This window comes from Canis lupus, chromosome 6 (genome assembly GCF_011100685.1).
Source record: "Canis lupus familiaris isolate Mischka breed German Shepherd chromosome 6, alternate assembly UU_Cfam_GSD_1.0, whole genome shotgun sequence".
Classification (NCBI taxonomy): Eukaryota; Metazoa; Chordata; class Mammalia; order Carnivora; family Canidae; genus Canis; species Canis lupus.
Window position 1 is genome coordinate 64,260,707 of NC_049227.1, and position 23,930 is coordinate 64,284,636.

The window sequence follows — 23,930 nt, forward strand, 5'->3', positions numbered from 1 at the left end:
TTGACAGCTTATTTCAGGCTGAATTTATAGTGCCCTTTTATATGGCTTTCTCCAGCAGTGCTTAGCTCTTAGCTGAAAGCACTGAGAAAGCAGATAGTTGAGTTTATCAGTTAGATTTCTGTCAGAAAAAAGTAATAAAGTGACAAAAGTGCAATGGATCTTAGGGACCATGTAATCCAAACCGGTTAAGAAGGAAAATGAAGTGAGAGACATGATGGATGAATGGATGGAAGATTCTGATGAATAATAGTGAGAATATTTAAAAAGCAAGGAAAAAGGAGACATTGGGACATTGGGATCAGAAAATGGCATGTGTATATTGGTGATTCTTGAGCAGTTAATAAATATGGCAAGATTCTCAGTGAGACTGGCTATTTGAAGTGAACAGAAGGGGATAGGCGGTAATGTGGTGGAACTGAGATGCAATGGTAAGGAATGGATCATCCACATAGAATTCGAAGCCACCTAGGATAAATGCAGGGCTTAGAGTATAGAGAAAGACTGTGAGCCAGGTGCCAAAGTTTTTGACAAATGAAGAGAAATGACCAAGATATCTGTAAATGAAAGCAACAAGGATGGGAACATAGTAGTACAGCTTAATAGTATACACCTTGTCTTGGTCCTATTTGGGCTGCTATAACAAAATACCATAGATGGGTGGCTTATAAACAAAAGAAATTTATTTCTCTCACAGTTCTGAAGACTGAGTTCATGATTATGGTGCCAGCAGATTCAGTGTCTGGTAAGAGTGCACTTTTTCACTAACAGCCATCTCCTCACAGTAATCTCATCTGGCAGAGAGAGCAAGGGACCTCTCTTGGGCCTCTCTTTTAGGGGCACTAATCTCATTCATGAGGGCAAAACAAAGCCCTGATGACCGGATCACCTCCGAAAGATTGCACCTTCTAATATTATCACCTTGGGGATTAAGATTTCAACATATGAATTTTGGAGAGACATAAACATTCAGACTATAGCAGGCCTCAAATGAGTAGGGATTTTTTTCAAGAAGTTGGGATCATGATAGTTTTTCCTAATTCAATGTCTTCCTACTTGAAGCTTGAGACCAACCTCTCCATACCAATTAAAGTGATATAATCTTGACATATAAATGTCAAACTACTATATACTAAGTATGCTAAGAAAGAGGGAAAGAGGGATCCTCCTATCAAAAAAATCAACTAACAGGCCCAAGTAGTCAATATATTGCAGACAAAGTACCTGCCAACTAAGGGGAGAGAAAAAAAGAGTAAACATTTCTACAAGAAGCTTGAATTTTTTATCCATTTAACTATCCAGGACTTTAGTTTCCATTATGAGCTAGGAACTGCCAAAATTTAGGGGTTAAAACACTAAACAAGATACATCCTATCTCTGCCCTTACAGATCACAATACATAGTCTAGGAAACAGCTGAGAAATCAATACCAGTGTAAGTGCTATAATCACAAACGTAAATATCTCCAGAATGGACTCAAAGCCAGTTTCTTTCAGTCAGTTACAGTCTATCTCCCAAGATGTTCTCAGAAATTCTATATTTATTCTTATATAAACTCCTATGTTGTATTTTCACCATTCTACCAATCTTATGATAAAAGTTATCACTGTACATTTTATCATAAATACCTGTATATATGTGTCTGCCAGCTTAAAACAGGAACCACGTCTTATTTTTACTCACATATTTCCATTTGTGGACTAGCACAGAGTCTGGTACACTGCAGGCACTCAGTAAGTACTAAGAATGACTAAAAATGACTAAAGGATTGAATAATGACAAATAAATGACTGTTTTGTCTCTGTGTCATTCTACCAGATAAACTATGGCTTATTTAGTAACTTCAAGACTATAGCCTAAAGAGGGATTCATATTCTTCCCCAGTTTAACCTTTCATGGCTCCTACTCAGTTAGGAAGATCCTCCTTGGATGAGAGCAGCTAAATTATTAGCAGAACTAGTTCCTACAAAAGAAACTAAGTAATACCTGTACAAACACATTCTCTCAAGTTTGTGGCTCACAGGCAACCGTCTGCTGATGCTATATGGTCATCTACTTAAAAATAAGTAATATAGAAATTAAATACTCATTTTATTAAATTGGACTCTAAAGTGAGATCTCAAGACAATATTTTTAAATTTTTAAAAAAGATTTTATTTATTTATTCATGAGAGACACAGAGAGAGAGAGAAAGAGAGAGAGAGAGAGAGGCAGAGACGCAGGGAGAGGGAGAAGCAGGCTCCAAGCAGGAAGCCCGATGTGGGACTCGATCCCAGGACTCCAGGATCACGCCCTGAGCCGAAGGCAGGCGCTCAACCGCTGAGCCACGCAGGCGTCCCTATTTTTAATTTTTTAAGGACAAAGTCCAGATGGAGAAAACAGATTTGCAAGGACTTTAAGGTTTAGATTCAACAGTTATTTTAGAAGAAAACAAAAATTTCAAAAGCCAGTGAAAAGTTAATGTTATATGAATAGTAGGGAATACAACTTTAAATCATGGCCATAAAACCTAGGACTTTTTACCTTGTAAATAGCAAGTCAGATAAGATATATCTACAGTGGATTTTCTATAGCAGCTTTAATGTCAAATGTGCTAGTGCATCATTCATCATTGTAAATTGTCAATTAGTGCATTTCTCTCTTTAAAAGAGTCCCAAATTTAATTCAGAAAATCATCTGCATAGATATAGAACATTACTGAATCTAATTTACATGACAACCAAAAAGTTAAAAACCAAATTATTACTATAGGAAACATCCTATACTCTGCTTCCTACAAAATTCTCATAATTATGCTTTTACTTACCTAATCTTCAAATGATTATACAGTACATAAAGGCAACTCTTCATTATTCCCAAGAAATTTTTAAAAGTTAAATAAATGGAAGAATTATAAGATTAAGGTAAAAATTTAAGCTATCCTTTCATATCATTTAAGCAATTCAAGCTACACCTCCATATCAGGGGAAACAATTTATTATTTGCATTATAGTAATAAACCTCAAGAGTAAGAAAAAGGTTTATCTGTTAATACTGATGACTTTTTCAGAATTTGGTAAGGAGCTGAAGGGGTTATAAGACCTAAAAAAGAGTAAAAAAGCATTTAAATTTTCTAGCAATTTTTAAGTTGCTAAAAATACCAGCTGAATTTATAAACACAAATGTTTTTACCTTTAAACATAAATGATTAAAAAGTAGGTAAATATACTTATTCTCTAAGCCTAGTTTATCAATGTTTTGCTATATTTTCTTTTATTTGCTCTACAACTAGTTTTTGTAAGTTTTGAGGACTATCCCATGAGTTCTAGTATTTCAAATTAGATGAACAATCCCAGATTTTCTGTCAATGATACTTGATCTATACATTTCCACAATATAGCCATAACTGTCCTAGTTTGAAAAGTTCTTTTTTTCTTAAATTTATTCTCATACAATAGATCTTCCATTCTTTTACCCTATTAACTGCCTCTGGTCTTAACTTTCCCCTGTTCTGCTATACACAAAACATCCCAACTGGGGTGCTTGGGTGGCTTATTTGGTTAAGCGTCTGACTTCAGCACAGGTCATGATATCAGGGTCCTGGAATTAAGCCCTGTGTTGGGCTCTGTGTTCAGCAAGCAGTCTGCTTTTCCCTCTGTCTGCCCCTCTTCCCACTCATGTCTGTCTGTCTGTCTCTCTTCCTTTTCCTCAAATAAATAAAATTAAAAAAAATTTTTTTAAAGATTTTATTTACTTATTCATGATAGACATGGGGAAGGGGCAGAGACACAGACAGAGGGAGAAGCAGGCTCCATGCTGGGAGCCCGACGAGGGACTCGATGGCGGGACTCCAGGATCACGCCATGGGCTGAAGGCAGACGTTAAACCGCTGAGCCACCCAGGGATCCCCCAAAATCTTTAAAAATTTTTTAAAAAACATAAAGAAATCCAACTACACATAGTATGCGAAGAGTTTTACATGAATAGTAGAATGCTATGTTTTATTTCCAATACACTCCTCTAATGACCAACATTTAAATAATCCCGTACCTATAACAGAACATGAGGATATCTTCAAAGATTACTATGGTGATTCAGAAAATTGTTTCTGAAGTTAAAATTCAGAGGCTATCATTTTTTAAGTAGAGGTAAAAAAATTTTCCCTAAATACACTACCTTATATATGCTCACATTGAGGCTCATTTGCCACTTCTCTACCCACATAATTTTGTGAGAACCTTCTATAATTCATTTCCAAGTCTTGGTACTTTTTAAATGTACATTCTTTCTCTTAACAAATATATTGGGACAACTGGATTATAAAACTAGAAAAGACCAGAGACTGATTATCAAATCCATTCTTCTCAATTTTACAGTATAGCTTGGAGACATTAAAAAGTAATAGAAAGTACTAGAAAACAGAATCTAGATTTTTTCTAATTGTAAGTTCATGTTCTTACTATTAAATTATAGCCCAACTTTTTAGGATCTATTTGAAAGCACTCTAGAGGAAGAAAACATATTTACTTGGTAAAATATATATTGGTACTATATTTTACATTTTCTTTCCACTATTCCATGTGGCTCTATAAAGCTCAGCAGTTTACAGGATGCATACTTTAATTATGAAAGCAATAATTTATCTGATGTTATTATTTTTATTATTTTTTAAAGATTTTATTTATTCATGAGAGACACACGGAGAGAGGCAGAGACATAGGGAGAGGGAGAAGCAGGCTCCCTCTGATGTGAGACTCGATCCCAGAACCCTATGATCACAACCTGAGCTAAAGTAAGATGCTCAACCCCTGAGCCACCCAGGCATCCCTTATCTGATTTTAAATGATTTTGTTTCTTCAAAAGTTAAAGCATTTTCATCAGTGCTTTAGCTTTTACTCTTTTCAAAACAAAAAAACTAAGGTTTTAGTAGCCATACTTCTTAATTTATAGGAATTATGCCAGATGTTATAGTTCTATAAGGCCAGCTACCCTTAAAAAGGGGAGCAAAATGAGGATGTTATACAGAACATATCCTCTGACCATCCAAGGTCATTTTCACCTTGATGGCTGGAAGAATTAAAGGTAATACACATATAAAATAACCAATCAGATATCATTTTTCTCAGAAATGCCACAAGCACCCTGAATTCAATATGCCCTCCAATTCTGCTCCTCTCCTTTTATTAATTTCCTGACGCTATTACTGGCATCACAACCCATCCACTAAGGCACAGAAACTAAAAACTTGAGCATTTTCCCCAAATTCTCTTTTTCCTCATTCTCCAAGTACAATTTGCTTATTTTCATTTTCCAAAGCTCTCAAATTTCAGATTATTCCTGCATCCCTACCTCTACCACCTTGATTCAGATCCTCAAAGTCCCTTACTTGCACAAGAGTCTTCTAAATGATCTCCCTGCCTGTACCCCACTTGTTTCACAGTAACTCATCTTCACATTACTATCAAAGTGATCTCTCTAAAACTCAAATTTTATCATCTCTCTCTCTTATTACAATGTCTACAATAGCTTCCTAATACCTATGGAACAAATTCAAAATCTATCCATTACATGGCCTCTGTCCATTTTTCAGTCTTATCTTTCATTATACAATTTCCCTTCTCTACCACCAACTCTATCCTCTATCAATTAGTCATAATGGGCAACTTACTTTCCTTTTCCTATATATCCTATTTTGTTTCACTCCTCTGCATCTTTGCTCACTGTGTTCCTCCTACTCAGAACACACTTACCCCTGTAATCCCGCTGGAACAGTTACCATTTTCAATATTCAACTCAGAGTTCACCTACTCTTTGAAGTCCTTTTTGAATTTCACCCTCCCCACACCAGTAAAAATGACCATACTTTCTACTGATTTCTCCACTGAGCTTTAAGGAAAGGATTTGTAACAGTTTTTTCCCCCCTACTAATTTCTTTTTTTTTCCCCCTACTAATTTCTTGACAAGTAAGTCTCCTCTTTCTGGAATGCAGACAATCTGGAGCAGGTACTGTGTCATACTCGATCTTTACTCCCATAGATTTGCATAGAGTCCATCACATATTAGGAACTCAATTTTGTGGAATGAATGAATGAACCAACAAAGAAAATAACTATATAGGATACTCTTGAAGGAATATTTTTAAATTAAAATACCCAAAATAAGTTGGTACTGACCAGGGTATATTTACTCTCATAAATTACACATTTTTCTATTTAATATACTTTTTTCATTAAAAATTTAAGACTTGGGCAGCCCTGGTGGCTCAGCGGTTTAGCGCCTCCTTCAGCCCAGGGCGTGATCCTGGGGACCGGGAATCAAATCTTATGTTGGGCTCCCTGCATGGGGCCTGCTTCTCCCTCTGCCTGTGTTTCTGCCTCTCTGTGTCTCTCATGAATAAATAAATAAAATCTTAAAAAAAAAATTTAAGACTTATTCCCCTGAAAAAACCTGGTCACATATGTATAGTAACATTGATATCAACTAGATACGTAATTTTGTAAATTATACTAATTGTTTTATTTTATTAATGTGATAGAGTATCAAAATGATTTATGATCAACTCCTATCTGAAGGATGTTAATACCTAACCTGGCTTACCTAGGATCTTTACGTGTGCTGCTTCTGCTACTCAGCTGTGGCTTACTTTTCTAAGCTGGCTTTCATGTCTTTAATTATCCCACTGCCGGCAATGAAAAGCAACAATCTGTCTGTATCCTAAGTGAAGGACACTGACTAGGAGAATGGAAAAAATGGTTCCTGAACACGATAATTTTATGCATTAGATAATCTGCACAAAATGAATTACAACATCATGTAACTGGATGAGATAATATGTATTGATTATTTAGTGTTGCTGTTATGACCCTTTTTTTCTTTTTTAAAAATTTTTAACTCGAAAACTACTCCCAAGTACTTCTGCCAAGCTAGTAAATTGGAACAAATATCTGCTACTGATTTTCCCTTAAAAACATCTGATAATTGAAAGCTTTAAGGACAGAAGTATGAGATCATTAAATTTTTCCTAAAGAGCATTTAAATCTACAAAAATTTTCAATAAAAATATTTTCACTGAGATTCAGTATTAAAAAAAGTAAAAAAAAAATTATCGTAGCACCCAATACAGAAATTAACTTTGTAGTTAACTTTACAGATTATACACAAATTACGATAGTAATCCATTCACTAAATTTATAAAGGCTTATTCAGGGGAAATGCTTTAGAAATAAGTTAATTCCTAGTATGAGAAAAGATAAATCCAGCATTATGTCAATCAACGCATACTTGTGAGGATCCAAATTACCAAGATGATGAAAAGATGGGTTGGCATTTTTATTAAACACAAAGGGAGTTATGTTCTAAACCTGTGCTGTCCAATATTCCAAACATTAATAGTGACATAGAAGTTAAAAATTCAGTTCCTCAGTCATCCCGGTCACATTTCAACTGCTCCATAGCCCCATAAACACCACATTAGACAACAGAGAAACATTTCTACCACAGCAGAAAATCTGACTGGATAGTACTACTGTAAACCATAATGCAAATTCCTAAATACTTTTAAAAAGGCAATATAAGTTTAAATAGCAATGTTTTGATTGGCTATTTATCAGGAAGGGCAAGTGCACATTTACAAATGAGAAAAAATAATTAAATACAAATAGCAATGAAGGGTATATCAATTGATTTATATGGCTTAATTTGAAATTTCATCATTTACACTAAATCTGATTTAGATTTTCAAGGTAATTTAACCTTCGATCTCATTTTATAGGTGAGGAAACAATCTAGAGAACAGTACGAGAAAAAGCAACTCTCCCATTTAAGATATTTAATATATACAAATGAAGTCACTATCCAAAACAACCAAAAGTTCCTATAATGGATAATAAACTGAAATAAAGTGAAGTCTAAGCTATTTTGTGTATTTTAGAATCAGCTTTTCCATGGGATATACATAGGATATTTGCACAGTGGTTAGGATGTTGGGTCTAGGGGTTAGGCTGTCTAGGTTCAAATGTTGGTCCTTGACATCCTTGCTGTAAGCACTTAGGCAAGTCATTTAAGTTCTTTGAGCCTCCATTTCCTCATATATAAAATGGAAACAATTAAACTACCTCATAAGGTTGGAAAGATTAAGTGAAATTATACATGAAAAGTATACAGAGAAGCAAGCTAGCTCATAGTAAGCCCTCCAAAAATGTTAGTTGTTATGAAACTTGCATTTTGGTTGAACCTACTCTACTGGCGACTTTCTTTGATTAATTTCTATTCACCTTCAAGCTCTTAAGAGATACTTTGGAAAACATTGAAAGATCATTATGTAAACACTAGGTTACATGGTGGCTCTACCACTTGCAGTCATAGGAGAATCTGCATCCAAATCTTTTTTTTTTTTTAATATTTTATTTATTTATTCATGAGAGACACAGAGAAAGAGAGGAGAGACACAGGCAGAGGGAGAAGCAGGCTCCACACAGGGAGCCCGATGTGGGACTCGATCCCGGGACTCCAGGATCACGCCCTGGGCTGAAGGCAGATGCTCAACTGCTGAGCCACCCAGGCGTCCCTGCATCCAAATCTTTACCAGCACTTCACCCACCTACCTCAATATCTTTGTTATGAAAGTATAATACGAACCCCACAGGCAACCTGTGGGGACTACTGTTTTTAAAAAAGGAAGTAAACCACAAAAAAACCTTCCCACATTAAAATGGTGGCATGTGCTTTTTTATGTTGGTGATTGTGGGTAAAGAAGTGGGAGACTGGATAAGTAAAACAATTGTGAATGACAAGAGTTTACAACTTCTCAGATAATTATATAGTCATATATTTAAAATTTACGCTTCTGTGTATTAGTGGAAGTTTAAGTAACTACACTCAAATTTGGAACACATATTTTTGGAAGTAAGTCTTTATAAATACACAAAACAGTTGTTATATAATGGTAAGAGATGTTCTTTCAATAAATTTTAAGATATATCAATACAATTTCCTAGTTCACTATAATAGAACATTAAGTACCCAACATAATGTTATCTCTAGAAAGTATGGAAATGACAATGGCATCTCCAAGTCCTACCCAAGAAAATGTTTCATTCTAAGAGTAGAGAGATTTCAAGAATACAACAGAAGCACCAAATGATCAAAGCTTTATTCTTCTGGAATATTTGATAATGAAGCTCACCTATATGAGGCATGGTTCTAACCAAACCTCAAATCTTAACCTTATACGTTTTAATATCATTTCAAATCAAACATTTTCCTATGGGTAGTTTTCAGAGTTCTAACTTCACTTTCCATGTTAGCACTTATCATAACTTTTATAAGTACATTTTCTTTCTCATCCTAGACAGTAAATTTCTTGAGCTTTTACTTAGAGTCTCCAAATGAAATCAATATACTCGGCAGACATTTTGAAAATATATATAATAATTGATTATTTCATGATGCAGGATGGAGTCAGAGAACCAGATTCTTCTGTTCCTTACTCTGACATCACTAATAATCTGATCTCAACTTCAGCTTCTTCAGAGGTCAGGCTCTTTGGCTTTGAAATGGAATGATTATACAGGCTGAGCTCGAGATTGCTTATATTTCTAACTGAGCTCAAGATTGCCTATATTTCTAAAAGTTAATGCTATTATGCATCAACGGAAGTTTGAATAACTACATTCAAATTTTGAAAGGCATATATTTTCAAGAATAATCTTTTTAAAATACACAGAACAGTTAGGTTTGTAATGGTAAAAGCTATTCTTTCATTAAGTTTTAAGAGATATCAATAAACTTCCTTTATTCACTACAGTAGAAGAGCAGCATCACACACCTGATAACATTGCTCCAAATGAAATTACAAAGTGATCAACACATGACATTTCCAGTAACTGTCCCTTTGAGATTTCATTTGCTATTTTCTTTTATCATTTCACAACATTTATTCAAACTATTATACTGACCTTCAGTTTCCATAAATAAACTTACATAAAAAGCTGGCTAACATACTTACTAAATAGGCTGTCACTAATAGCTAAAGCTCAGGAAAGAATGTATTCATAGGAATAATTTAAATATATTTAGACAAGCATTTAAAGTTTCCATTCTGTTTTCTGTAGATATTCCAACATTATCCCATAGTTCTGAGCTTCAAATCAGTACTGTCTCCAGGAGAAGACAGTACTAGTATTAGTTTGTTGACTTAATAATGGAAATACAGAGATCAGGGAGGAGTCTGCTATCATTATTAAAAATAGAAACACTACACAGACCCGTATCTGCTAATGAAAATCATTAACATGATTCAATTGCCGAGCACACTCTTCTGTAACACAGTGAGCACGTTTTATCTTTGATTTAAAAGGAAAAGTGATCATTCATCAGACAAAAATTCTTCACACTCTCCACATTCTTTTACTTCCTGTACAGTTACTACATTTGTGCAGTTAAAAATAAAAGATGACAAAGTTCTACCTCTACATTAGCTTTTGAGAAATTTCCCTATCAACATAGTACGGCACGGTCACTGATAATTTGTATGACAGTACTTCAAACTTTTCTGGAGCTCCTGAAAATCAGCTCCAAAAACCTCACTGGTGAAACATAAACCATATAATCTGATCTCATTACTCTCATTAACCAAAATGAATGACTAAATCTTTCTCCAAATTGATTCTGCTTTGTTGATGCAGAAAAAGAAAAACACACACACACACACACAAACAAAAAGCTATTTCCTTCATGCTAAACCACAAAATCAGCCTAAAACATGTCACAAACATAGAAACACTTAAAGATACCGATGACACACACTGGAGTAAATCATCTGGCATTCCCTCAAGCGCTAGGATGTCATTTACTCCCGGCGACATAACCAATGCCATTTGCTGATTAATTGTGAATTATATAAAATCTGAGGTGAACCCGACAGAGGCACATCAGTTTTGTTTTGTTCCGTTTTGTTTTCCCACAACCATCCTGACTGACTGACTGACTGAACTGTAGAGAAATGAAATCCGCATGAGTTTTTACTCTTCGGTGTCACCTGCAGAGCGCCTGCACGTCCAGCCATCGGAGGGAAATTCACCGTGTTCTGGAAGCACCTCAACTCCGAGGGACCTTTAAGTTTCACAGACACTCTGGGAGATGCCCGAATGTGCTGCTTTTCCAGGGATAAAGTTGCGCTTCGGTCTCGCGGCAGCTTCCGTTCCGAGCCCGAACGGACGCCGGGTCTCCGCGACACAGCTGCCTCCTCAGAACTAACCTCACCTGCCGGGGCCCGCGCGAGCAGCCCCTCACCGCGCGAGAAGGCTGGGCTGGACCCAAGTGATGGAGGGAGGAGAGCCAACTCCGCCGGCAGCGCTACCTGTGGCGCCGCAGAGGTGGTCGGGGGCAGGGAAGCGGGGGCTGGGCTGGTACCAGGGGCTTCTCCCCCCGGACCGCGTCCCCTCGCTCCAGAGAAAGGGGATGTCGGGGAGCCCTCTTCTCCCTCCATCTCCGGCCCTCCCGGCGGAGCTGGGGGGAGGGGGTGAGGGGAGGAAGGCGGCTGCTCCCCAGCCCCCCCCCCCGCCCCGGAGCAGCGCTCGGCGGCCGCCGCGAGGCCTGGACCGTGGCCGCGGCCTCGGGGCTCCCACCCGGAGGGGCGCTCGCAGCCCCGCGCCGGCCCGCCCGGCGGGTCCCCAGAGCCGGCCCCTGACTCACCGCTCTCCACCTCGCTGCCTTTCTTGGCGGTCGCCGCGTTCCCCATGACTGGGGCGATGGAAAGAAGGGGCCGGGGGGGCGGGGGGCGACGCGGGCCGGGGCCGTGCCGGCCGCTCCACGGGCTGAGGGCAGCCCTGCTCCTGCACCGCTCGGCGCGCGGGCGCCCCGGTCCGGGCGGGAAGCCTGGGCGGGCTCGGAGGGCAGGGCTTCAGCCAACTCCTCACTCAGCCCGGGAGGCAGCAGCCGTAGCGGCGGCGGCGGCGGCGGCGGCGGCGGCGGCGGCGGCGGCGGCGGCGGCGGCGGCGGCGGCGGCGGCGGCGGCGGCGGCGGCGGCGGCCGGACACTCCCCTTTCCCCCGCCCCGCCCCCCTTGCTCGGGGGCGCCCCCTCCCCCGCCGCCCCCCTCACGGCCCCGGTATTTCTCCGCGGGCGGGCGGGCGCGCGCGCCGGAAGTGACGTGTAGCCCGGGACGCGGGACGCGGGACGCGGGCGGCGGGGTGAGGGGGCCTGATCCGGGGCGGGGAGCGGGGTGACCCCACGGGCGCCCCCGCGGCCCGCCGAGCCGGCGTGCGTCGCCGGGGTTGAGCTCGGACGCTCCTCCGTGAGGTCTGGGAGCGGCGCGGGAACCGCTAGCTCCGAGGAGCCCCGCGGCGTCCCCGCCTGGCGTCCCCCGTGCCCCGGAGCGGGGCCGCGGGAGGCCGCGCGGGGGCCGGGCTTGCCTCGGGAGCCGCCGGTGCGCGAAGGAGGTGGCGAGCGCGGGGAAGCCGCAGTGTCTGGGCGGCCTCTGCCCCGGGGACGGCCTCGCGCCTCCTCTCCAGCGTGGCTCGGAGCCCCTCTTTCCTGAGGAGATTCAGGTAGCCCCTCAGCCCGTGACACGCGGTCTTCCCGGTTCCCCGGCGGCAGCCCCAAGCCCTCTGATGTTTCCAGGGCGGTTGGCTTTCCGGGATTCCGTGGGGCCCCTCAAGGTTTTATCAGACCTCCCAGGTGGAGATCAAGAAAATCCTACTTCTGCAAAAAAAAAAAAAAAAAAAAAAAAAAAAATGTGCATTGGATTTAGCAGCTTTCTGCGTAGATGTAAATAAACGCATTCCCAATTGATCATACCCATCTTAGAGCACGTGAGTTTTCATAGAGTTTTATTTACCGGGTGATTTGTGCGGCGCCGTAATATATTTTTGTTGCATGTTCCTTTGAACTTCCCTGCGAGCATTTGTTCCAAAGTCTGTCGCTTCCCGAGGGCGAGACCACAGAAACTTAACTTTGCGTCTCCATGGGCCTAGACCTGGCACAGTTAGGACTTCATGGAAACCTGCTGACCTGCAAGTAAGCCAAGGACAAGTTTTCAGAATTTAAAAAAAAAAAAAAAAAAAAAGGTTTTCATTACTAACCAAAATAGTGCTAACTGAAGAAGTTCCTCAGTTAACTCTTACCGTTTCTTATTACCGATTCTGTTAAATTTAACAAATATTTATATTATGTATACCGTGTGTGCTATGTATTATTCCAAGTACAGTATAAATATTAACATTGATCCTCAAAACCGTGTGACATAATGTAGCTTTAGTATCATTATTTAATGTGCGAACTGAGGGAAGAGAAGTTAAGACATTTACTCTAGGTTACACAGCTATTACCTGGTGGAAGCAAGATTTGAACCTGGGTGGATGGGCTCCAAAGTTCATTCTTTTGTCTGCAACACTGATCAGAAACCTGTAGAATGTTGTGGGAAATTGGTTTCTCATTTGAAATACATCGACTTGAGATGTAAGAGATAACAGTTTACTTTTCAGAGAATTTCATTATACGGTAGTCCCCTTTATGCACAGCTTTAGTTATCCACAATCAGGAAGCAGAGGATTCTCCTGACCTACCAGAAGGAAGGTCAGTAGTACCTTAAGGAACAAGAAAAGTGAGTATAGAACAATAAGATCAGAGAGAGACCACATTCATATAACTTTATTGCAATATACTGTTACACTGTGCCTAATTTATAAATTAAACTGTATCACAGGTATGTATGCATGCACAGGAAAAAAACATTGTTCCTTTGGGATTTGGTACTATCTGGTTTTAGGCATTTATTGGGGTTCTTGGAATATATCCCCCATAGATAAATGGGGAAAGACTACTGGGTTGTTTTAAGGGTTTCCACTAAATCCAAGTAATATAAAAATAGCAGAAAAGGGTTTGGACTAGATGGAGGTTTTGTGTCAGCATGCAATAATGTTGCGACAATGTCACATCTTTCCAATCACATTTAGTTTTGTGTTGTGGATGTGACATTTGCCCTACTTATATAGAAAATTCAATACATAACATTAAACCACATATATAGCAAATTAAAGACAACCTTTTAATGTACTTTATTTTGGAGGGAGTCTTTCTAGAAACCTGGAATATTCATACTGTCTTCATTGGGGTAAGTTTTAAAATGCATGCCTTTTTAGAGACTAGCTTTCATAATAAAACAGTGGTTATAGACAAATTTGTCCCTTTCCTTAACATGATTTTGAGTTCTAGGCCTCTAATAAGAAGACAGGCATCTGCTGAGTAAATCAGTAGTTTGCAGAGGAGAGCATTGACTACTATTAGAGTTACATACACCATAACTACATTCTGGAAAATTAGTAAGTAAAATACTCAGCTTTACAAAATTTTTCCCTTTCTCAGTTTATGATTAGTTAAGAAAGTAAATTAATGATTAATGAAAAGAATGATCAACAATTAGAGATCTCTTGTTATTCTTTTTTCCTTATGCTATTATTTGTTGTATTAGCTTACACTGCTTCTCTGATTCAAGGAAGATTATACTTTAAGAGTATAGTTTAATAGTTTTCAGTTAACATTAACAATCATTTAGATGTAATTATATACAAGTTGCCTTTTCATTATTAGAGAAGAGTTCTCTGTAGGAAACCATTGTTTATGTAGCACATAGAAAACTACATTTCAAGAATTCCTTTACATTCCAGAAGGGGCAGCAATTTCATTAACTGTCCTTCAAACGATTAGCAATAACATGGGGCAATTGCTGTCCTTTGCCACTAATGACTCTGCTATAACCTAGACAAGTGCAAAAGCAGAACTGTATCTTTCCGTAGGAAAGCAGACACAGTAAGAAGGGAGTCATACAGAGAAATGACTTTGAGTCCTCTTCTATATATTTTATCTAAGAATCGGCAGCACTATTTAGCCGGGAAGATTATATTTCACTTTGGAAATAATTAGTCCTACATTTTCTAGTACTTTGTAAAAGTTTTTACTAAATATAAAAACATTTTCACATGCCTTTTTTTTTATCTGATCCCCACAACAAACCTACATAAACTAGACAGATTAGCCCCGTTTTATACATGAGCAAAACAAAAGTTCAAAGAACTAAGGTAACTTGGCCAAGATCACTCAAATGGTAAGTGTAATAGCACTAGATTTTATATACCCTCTTGTGAGAGACAAATGTAATCTCAATCCTCTTTAAGGTTAGGTTTTATTATCTACGTTTTACAGATGAGAAAAATAAGGCCTAGGAACTAAGAGTCTTGACCCTTTTATTCCTAGAGGGATCTCAGGAATGAGAAAGTGGGCAAAAATTAATAGATTATTATTTTTATTAATTTTATAGTTTATATTATCAACTTGATTTAGAAGATTTTTTAAAAGCAAAACACCCTCAAAAATAATCTATGCCAGAAAGATTTATTTTTCCTTTACAATCACCAGGACAGATAAGCAGAAGTTGATAATTGTTGGAGAATATGACCAGGTGATTTGTTTTTTATTTTATTTTGCATCAAATAAATGCAAGTAAAAAATGATTTAACCATCATAAGATTATGGTTATTTTGAATGATAGCTAATAATCCACATAATCTGATATTTCATTTTGTACAAAATTGTATGTCCTAAACCAAACAATACCACATTAAATATCAGGCAAAGGGCAGAATAATACTTCTGAAATGAGGAAGTAATTTTATAGTTAATAAGTTACAAATATGTTCTAATTGTTCAGATCATTGTAGTACAATAAGGAGTTTTCTTCTTGAGCATAATTCTAATCCCTTTACTTGATAACAAATTTATTATCTGAAGTTTGATATTCATCTTTTTGGGTATTCTTTACAGATGAGGAGACTAAAAGAGTTGACTGTGGTAAGTCACCTCAAAGTCAACAAAAATGAACTAGTTAACAGTAGAATTGTAGCTTATCTCTTGTGTAAGATTAGAATACAAACTGAAAGTGGTTTAAGAAAAAAGAAAACATGGAGGAGAGAATAAAATCAACATTTTTTTTTTCTTAAAATGTAATACATTCTCTCAGAAAAGGTATGTTTGTTTTGGATAGTCAGCTTTTCCTAGTTTGTGTTAGTAAAACTATGGCTAAATTTCTGCTATTTTAGTTTTGTACTATGCATTTTTTGACAATACCTGTAGACCAAAAATAACACTCAAATTTACAAAACATTCGTTTCTTTATGAAATCACGAAACATGGGGCAAGGGCTTTCATGAAATCTCAACTTTTACAATTGAAGCCCATCTTTGACTAAGGTGAATCTGGCCCACTAAAATAAAACTATATTCATACTATTCATTGATAGTAACAAACAGAGTGGTGTGTAATGAAGTAGAAAGGTTTGAGTTTTATATTCAGAAAAATCTGGATTCATGTTCCATTATAATCACCATCTGTAACTTTCACATAAATTACTTAATTTCACTTGGTCTTTGTTTTCCAAAGTGTGAAGTAATATGGATTAAATTAAATCATCTGTGAAAAGTACTAGGATAACTTTTGTCATATAATAAACAGTGAAGGTAACCCTATGCCCACCTTGCAATAACGTTCAGTGTTTTCTTGTATTTATGTTTCAACAATAAGCATTCAGTGAGTTCCTACTGTATGCAAAGCATAAGAGTATAAGATTAATAAAATCTGTTCTCTTCCCTCAAGATTTTGTATAAGGCAAAACGAACATGTAAGTAATTATGTAAATCACTGTAATAATTTGTAATTATTCCAAATTTGGGATAATCGGAGCTTCTTCCAGACGTGCATTTTCCCAGGTTTTTTGGAGTTTCCTCAGCATGGCCGCCAAACCCCAGTCTTTGCTCCCACCTCAAAGGAGGAAACCAAGACTGCCTCCTGCTCACAAGCTGGAGGAGACATCAGACCTCTCAGTACTTGCCAAAGGGAGAAAAAGAACAGCAAGAAAAAATTGAACTTATTGATGAAGTACAAAATGAAATAGACTTAATAAATATGCTAATGAGGAGATTTTGAAAGTAGAACAGAAATAAAACAAACTCTGCCAACCATTTTTTCAGAAGAGGTTGGAATTGATCACCAAATTTTGATCCCGAATTTTTGGGTGACAACATTTGTCAGCCGTCCACATTGCTTGTGGAGGAGGATGGAGAGGCGTTGCATTATTTGATAAGAATTGAAGTGACAGCATCTGAAGATATTAAATCAGATTGCAGAGTAGATTTTTATTTTGATGAAAACCTTTACTTTCAAAATAAAGTTCTCTCAAAAGAATTTCATCTGAATGAGAATAGTGGTCAATCTTCAAAAGTCCATTGAAATCAAATGGAAATCTGGAAAGAATTTGATGAAATGTTAAGTCAAATACAAAATAAAGCCAGCAAGAAGTGACAGCATGAAGACCCAGAGAGCTTCTTCACCTGGCTTACTGACCATTCTGATGAGTTAGGAGAGGTCATCAAAGATAATATTTGGTTGCATCATTATACATGACAATTATCCCTGTATCATACCAAATCAGATGTTATGAAAGGATGTTGTAAGAATTACAACCTTCCCGGGACACCTGAATGGCTCAGCAGTTGAGCATCTGCTTTTGTCCCAGGGTGTGATCCTGGGGTCCAGGATCGAGTCTGGCATCAGGCTCCTTGCAGGAAGCATGCTTCTCCCTCTGCCTGTGTCTCTGGCTATCTGTCTCTCTCTCTCTCTGTCTCATGAATAAATAAATAAAATCATTAAAAAAGAAAAAAAAAGAATTACAACCTTCCCACTGGAATGTAAGCTATTTTGTGATCACTATTTCCACTGTATCCAGAGTGATGTCTGGCACATAGTAGGTACCCAATAAATATTTGTTGAATGAATGAGTAAATGAATGAACAGTTTCAGAATAGATCATGTTCATCTGGGGGAAGCCTTGCATGCCATTTAAGAAATGTGGGCTTTGTTCACCATGCAAAAGAAAACCATTGAAGATATTTAAAGAAAAGAGTATTATAATCCCACATTTTATTAATAAGCTAACTTTGCTAGCAGAATGGTAGATAAACTGGATGAACAATAGATTGGCAGCAAGCAGACCTGTAAGGTAGCTGTAATAGAAGAATGACGAAGTCATTAAGGTGTATAGCAGCAGTGGAGAAGAAAGGATGTAAGTGAGACATTTGGATATAAAATCAATAGGACTTGGTATTTATTAGGGCTCCTATAATGTAAGGGATAGAAGCCCAATTCAAAGTAGCTTAAGAAAATGTAAGCAGGGGATCCCTGGGTGGCGCAGCGGTTTGGTGCCTGCCTTTGGCCCAGGGCGTGATCCTGGAGTCCCGGGATCGAATCCCGCGTCGGGCTCCCGGTGCATGGAGCTTGCTTCTCTCTCTGCCTGTGTCTCTGCCTGTCTCTCTCTGTGTGTGTGACTATCATAAGTAAATAAAAATTTTTAAAAAAATTAAAAAAAAAATGTAAGCAGAATTTTTGGATTAATGAACTGGAGAGTTTAGATTGTCCATAGCCTTAGACTTAAATTTGAGAGTTTAAGGCTATGTATCTCCACTTATCTGTCCTAATTCTGTTTCTGTATATTGAGTGTATTTTGCCAAACAGGCTCTCTGTACATTACAGATTTATATCCTCCCAGCTTAGTAACTTAAGGAACAGTTCTTCTCTTTCCCAGTATCTACATATTATAATTACTATTTTATATATAACTATGCTAATATAACAATGGGTCACCTGAGTGACTCAGTCGGTTAAATGTCCAACTCAATTTCAACTCAGTTCATGATCTCATGGTCATGAGATTGAGCCCCACAATGGACTCCACACTCAGTGTGGAATCTGCTTGAGATTCTTTATCTCACTCCACCCATATGCCTCCTCCCCTTGCTCATAACCCCCTCTCTCTCTCTCTAAAATAATAAAATCATTAAATATATATATATCAGTAAAATAATTAAAATAAATATAAATAATTATACATATTGGTTCTGTATAATTCACATGACCATTTCTGTTGAAGGGAGGAGACAGGGTACCATGACTGACATGGAATGAGAAAAGTGCAGTTTTATTGGAGAAATTGTCATATAGGATAGGTAAAAGCAACAGATACCCCATACATTGAAAATAAGAAAGATAGCTTCTAATCAATTTTCCATCTTGGTGACTGGATAATAGAGGTTAGGAATGAAGGAGAGAAACTAGTTTTTAAATTAATGAGAGGTATATGACTTGGGACTTGGGTATATTGAGTTTGAGGTGGTAGTGTGACATCTAAATGTGGATAATGGGGATCCCTGGGTGGCGCAGCGGTTTAGCGCCTGCCTTTGGCCCAGGGCGCGATCCTGGAGACCCGGGATCGAATCCCACGTCGGGCTCCCGGTGCATGGAGCCTGCTTCTCCCTCTGCCTGTGTCTCTGCCTCTCTCTCTCTCTCTCTCTCTCTGTGTGTGACTATCATAAATAAATAAAAATGAAAAAAATAAAAAATTAAATGTGGATAATGAATAGCAGGCAAATGTAGAGTTAGAGCAATACAGGAGTTGTGAAATAAGTTTAAAGACAACAGTCAAAGCCACAGCTCTGAATGAAATCTCATTGAACATGGAAAGAATAAAAAAGCATGTAAGGGTAGACAATTATGAAACAAAAGAGAGGGGAGTTCTAAAAGGAGTTTGACGTGGTAGGAGTCTGGAGTGGTCAGACAAGCTGAAAGAAAAACAGGAAATGTAGTCAGAGGTCAAAAAGAATGAGAGAGTACCAATTTGATTGCATACTAGAAGTTATCTAATATAAACAATATTGGAAGAATATACAGATGCTTGTAGGAAAGAAAAGAAAGCTGAAGAATCAGGCTTGGCATACTCAGGAACCAGGCAGCTCCAAAGAGCTGAAATAGTTGTTGCTGATTGACATTTTCCATGTAACAGCCAATGGAACAACAACAGAATATATATTGTTTTCAGTCTTTTTCTTTTCCCACAATTCCGTTTCTAATGAGAGAATTCAATTGGCCTATCTTGGGCTAAGTTTTTGCTTACACAAGATAAGGCAACCGATTAGCAGTCCTGGGACTCATCAGTGGGGAAATTTCCCAGTACCAAAAAAAGGGTGGACTAGAAATTGAGCACTTAGTAAAACAACAATGTCCATTATTTAACAGTATTAGTAAACACAAGTATTTCTCCTTAGTGGTACTGTAAAGGACTATTCCTCCTCCCTGCCACCCAAAATGTGATGGACTTTATCATAAAATCGTAGAAGTTTTTGGTTAAATATGTGAGAAATATACTGTTACCTGATGTGGTAGGCAGGGTAATGCCCTCCCAAAGATGTCCAACTCCTTAATTACCAGAACCCGTGACTATGTTACCTCAACTGACAAAGGGAAATTAAGGTCACAGTTGGAATTAAGGTTGCTAATTAGCTGACATTAAAATAAGGAGATTATCCTGCACTGTCTTTGTGGGCCCATGTAATCATAAAGGTCCTTAAAAGTGGGCGAGGGAAACAAAAGAATTCAGAGTCCTGTGATACGAGATCTCTAGATCATTGCTGATATCAAAGATGGAAGAAGGGAGCCATGAGCCAAGCAATGTGGGCAGCTTCAAGAAACTAGAAAGAATAAAGAAATAGAGTCTCTCCTAGAGTCTCCAGAAAGGAACACAACAGTGCTGACACCTTGGTTTTAACCCATTGAGATCCAGGTCAGATATCTGATATACTGAACTGAAAGATAATTTACGACATTTTAAAAACCATCAAATTAGTGGTAATTTGTTACAGCAGCAATAAAAAACTAATACACTTCACCCCGTTTTAAAAATAGAGTAAACAGGTTAAGTGATTTGCTAAATTGTCTTGAGGCAAAACCAGGACTGAAAACCAGGTTCTAGATTCTCAAGAAGTTCTCTACACTTCACACAAGTGTATTAAAAATTCTTTACATTAAAGGTCATTATTTGGAAACACTGATTTCCTGGAAATAGGGTAAAGAAGGAAAAGGCAGTTTAATTTCTAAATTATTCTGTTAAATAGTTATTGAGAATCCAATTAAAGAGAATGAAGTTAAATATGAGTTTTTAGTTTTTGTGATCTGGAAGTTGAAGGGGTTATTTGAATAATATGTGTGGAATGTGCAGAACCATGGTAGGAAATTAAGGTGATTTTTTGATTTCTTTCTTTGTTTCTTTTCAATCTGGCAAATACTTTTTTCTTAATATTAATTTCTAAGTGTCTTGGTTTATATTATATACTACTTATAATTCTCTAAGAAGATGATGAATCTTGCTGTATAAAAGGTACTGGGTTTTTTTATGAGTTACTATGAAAGGTTAGGAGTGGCTAAAGAGAACTGAATTGCTCTAATTCAGAATTCCAGAGTAATCCAAGGCCTAGCAAGTGAGGAAGAGAGATGGGAAGGGAACAACTAGCAGTATGTCAGAAGACTGGGGCTTTTATATGGTGCAGGCAATGGCAACTAAGAGGTCTAACATATGATTCCAAGTTGTGTCCTACATAGCACTTAAGGTAGCTTTCAGGTCTTCAACTAAATTTTTGCTACATGCAACAGCTTTATATTTGTGGTTGCTCTGAAGGAAATAATAAAATATAAAGGACCATTTTTGCCTTTGCCTTGTTGCCTGAGCAACAAAAATTGCTCAGAAGCAAGATCAGAGCCAGAGGGGTCCATGGAAATATAAGTCTATCAGAAATTTGTATAAAATCATAAAGAGAGGGAAACCTGGGTGGCTCAGGGGTTGAGCATCTGCCTTTGGCTCAGGGCATGATCCTGGAATCCCGGGATCGAGTCCCATGTTGGGCTCCCTGCATGGAGCCTGCTTCTCTCTCTGCCTGTGTCTCTGTCTCTCTCTGTGTCTCTCATGAATAAATAAATAAAATCTTTTAAAAAATCATAAAGAGGACTTTGGTTATTAAAATAATAGAGGCACGCTTAATTGGTTGAGTGTCCTACTCTTGATTTCAGCTCATGTCATGACCTCAGGGTCATGCAATCAAGCCCACATCAGGCTCCATGGTCAGTGGGGAGTCTGCTTGAGATTCTCCCTATCCCTCCTCCCACCCTCTCTCTCTCCCTCTCAAATAAATAAATCTATAAAATAAAATGCATGTATTAGGGATTTGAATCAACCTTTTGTAGGGAATTAAGAAGCCGAATTGACTACAAAATCACCACCACTACCACGAGTTGTAATTATAACTAAAATGTATAGAAGTTCTCTATGTGCCAGGATCTGCACTAAACCTTTTAAATATATGACTTCAGGTAACTCACATAGCAGTCCTAGAAAGTGGGAACTGTTACAGTCCCATTTCACAAGATGGTCATGAGTCATAGGTAAAATAAGTGGCCCAAGATTTTACACATAGGAAATAAAGAACTAGATATACTTCATTTGAACCCAGATCAGTCTCATTCCAGAACTTTAATCAGTAAAACCAGCTTTTCCAAAAGTCTAGTCTAGATCATCTGTGTGAATATGATTGGGGAGTGCTTGTTTTTAAAATGCAGGCTCCTGGATCCCATTCAAGTCTATTACATCAGAATCTTTTGTGTAAGTTCTAATTAATCTGCCTCTTAACAAAGTATGACCCTTATGTGTATATGTAAGCCTTATGTTTAAGTGTGATCCTTAAATACACTGAAGTTTGAGAACCACTACCCTATTGTATTGTATTCAAAGCCAAATTAACAGTCCCAACACGAAGTTGGTCAGGCAACCCTTGAGAATATTTAGGATTGCACTGGTCTTCCAGAATCAGTACTGAAAACTTATGTAGTATAGCAATTCTTTTCTATCTACTTATATACGTATACAGTATAGGAATCAGAAAAGTAGAAAACTAATAATGGTTGAGTCTTGTTTTGGGAATATACTATGCAAAGCACTGACATTAACTCATTTAATTTCAAATAATTATTCAAGATAACTACCTGATATATAGATAATACAGAGCTCCAAGTCTTTATCTTTTGCATAGATAACTGCCTTAGCCTTACAACCAGTCTCCTACCTGTCATCTCTCTGCCATACTTCCTATTAAACATTCCAAAATGGTGAAATAGAGCACACTTAACAAAAAAGTATGCAAAATACAAATGTACAAATTCAGTGGTAATAATAAACCAAAATCCATGTACCCATATCGAGGGCAGGAAACAGAATGTTACCGTATCTTAGATACATCGTATGAGACCTTCTCATTTATCGTCCCTATCCAAAGATAAACAGAACCTTGAATTTATCATTCTCTTGCTTTAATTTAATGTGAGACTTTTGATTTTGTTTTTATTTTGCTACCTAAGCATATAGCTCTTATAATACACTTCAGTTTTGTCTGCTTTTGAAATTATAAGTAAGAATTCTTCTGGAACTTGCTTCTTTCACTCAACATTGTTTTTAAGTTATAATCATGTGGATGCATATTCTATAGATCATTCATTGTACATGTTTATAACATACTGTTGTATGAATAGACCATAAATTACATAACCTTTATACTATTAATGGATATTGAGAAAAATTATATAGTTTTTAAACAATGTTGCAGTAAGTATTCTTGCTTATAAACACATTTAACAATCTACTTAGGCACCTAGCTAATGGAATTGTGGAGTGGTAGAATTTAAGTGTGTTCAGTTTTCCTGAATATAGGAAACTGTTTTCAAAAGTGGTTATACCCATTTATATCCATTTCCTATTGCTCCACATCCTCACGTACACATGCTTTTGTTTTAACTTTTCCATTTTAACCAATCTGGAAAGTGCTTTTAATTTCCATACTGAAGAAATTGAATAAAATTTCCTATGTTTGAGGACCACGTATGCATCCTTACCTGTGAAATTTCTATTCATTACTTTAACCCACTTTTTATTGAACTGTTAGCTATTTTCTTAATGATTTTTTAGGAGGTTTACTGAATCTCAATCCTCTGTAAACTATACTGTGGCAAATTATCTTCTCTCCATTCATAATT

At 37.9% G+C, this 23,930-nt stretch overlaps 1 protein-coding gene and 1 pseudogene across 1 annotated transcript in view; one reads left to right on the top strand and one right to left on the bottom strand.

The window, feature by feature from the left end:
- Window positions 1–11,733, bottom strand: part of PRKACB (protein kinase cAMP-activated catalytic subunit beta) — a 113,819-nt gene extending 102,086 nt beyond the window's left edge. Inside the window, exon 1 of the mRNA XM_038541568.1 lies at window positions 11,671–11,733. Within this exon, the coding sequence (XP_038397496.1) occupies window positions 11,671–11,716 (46 nt within the window). The 5' untranslated portion in view covers window positions 11,717–11,733. The remainder of the gene's footprint in view (window positions 1–11,670) is intronic.
- A 776-nt stretch (window positions 11,734–12,509) lies between these two features.
- On the top strand, window positions 12,510–18,222 carry LOC102151491 (annotated as a pseudogene).
- The last annotated feature ends 5,708 nt before the right edge of the window (window positions 18,223–23,930 follow it).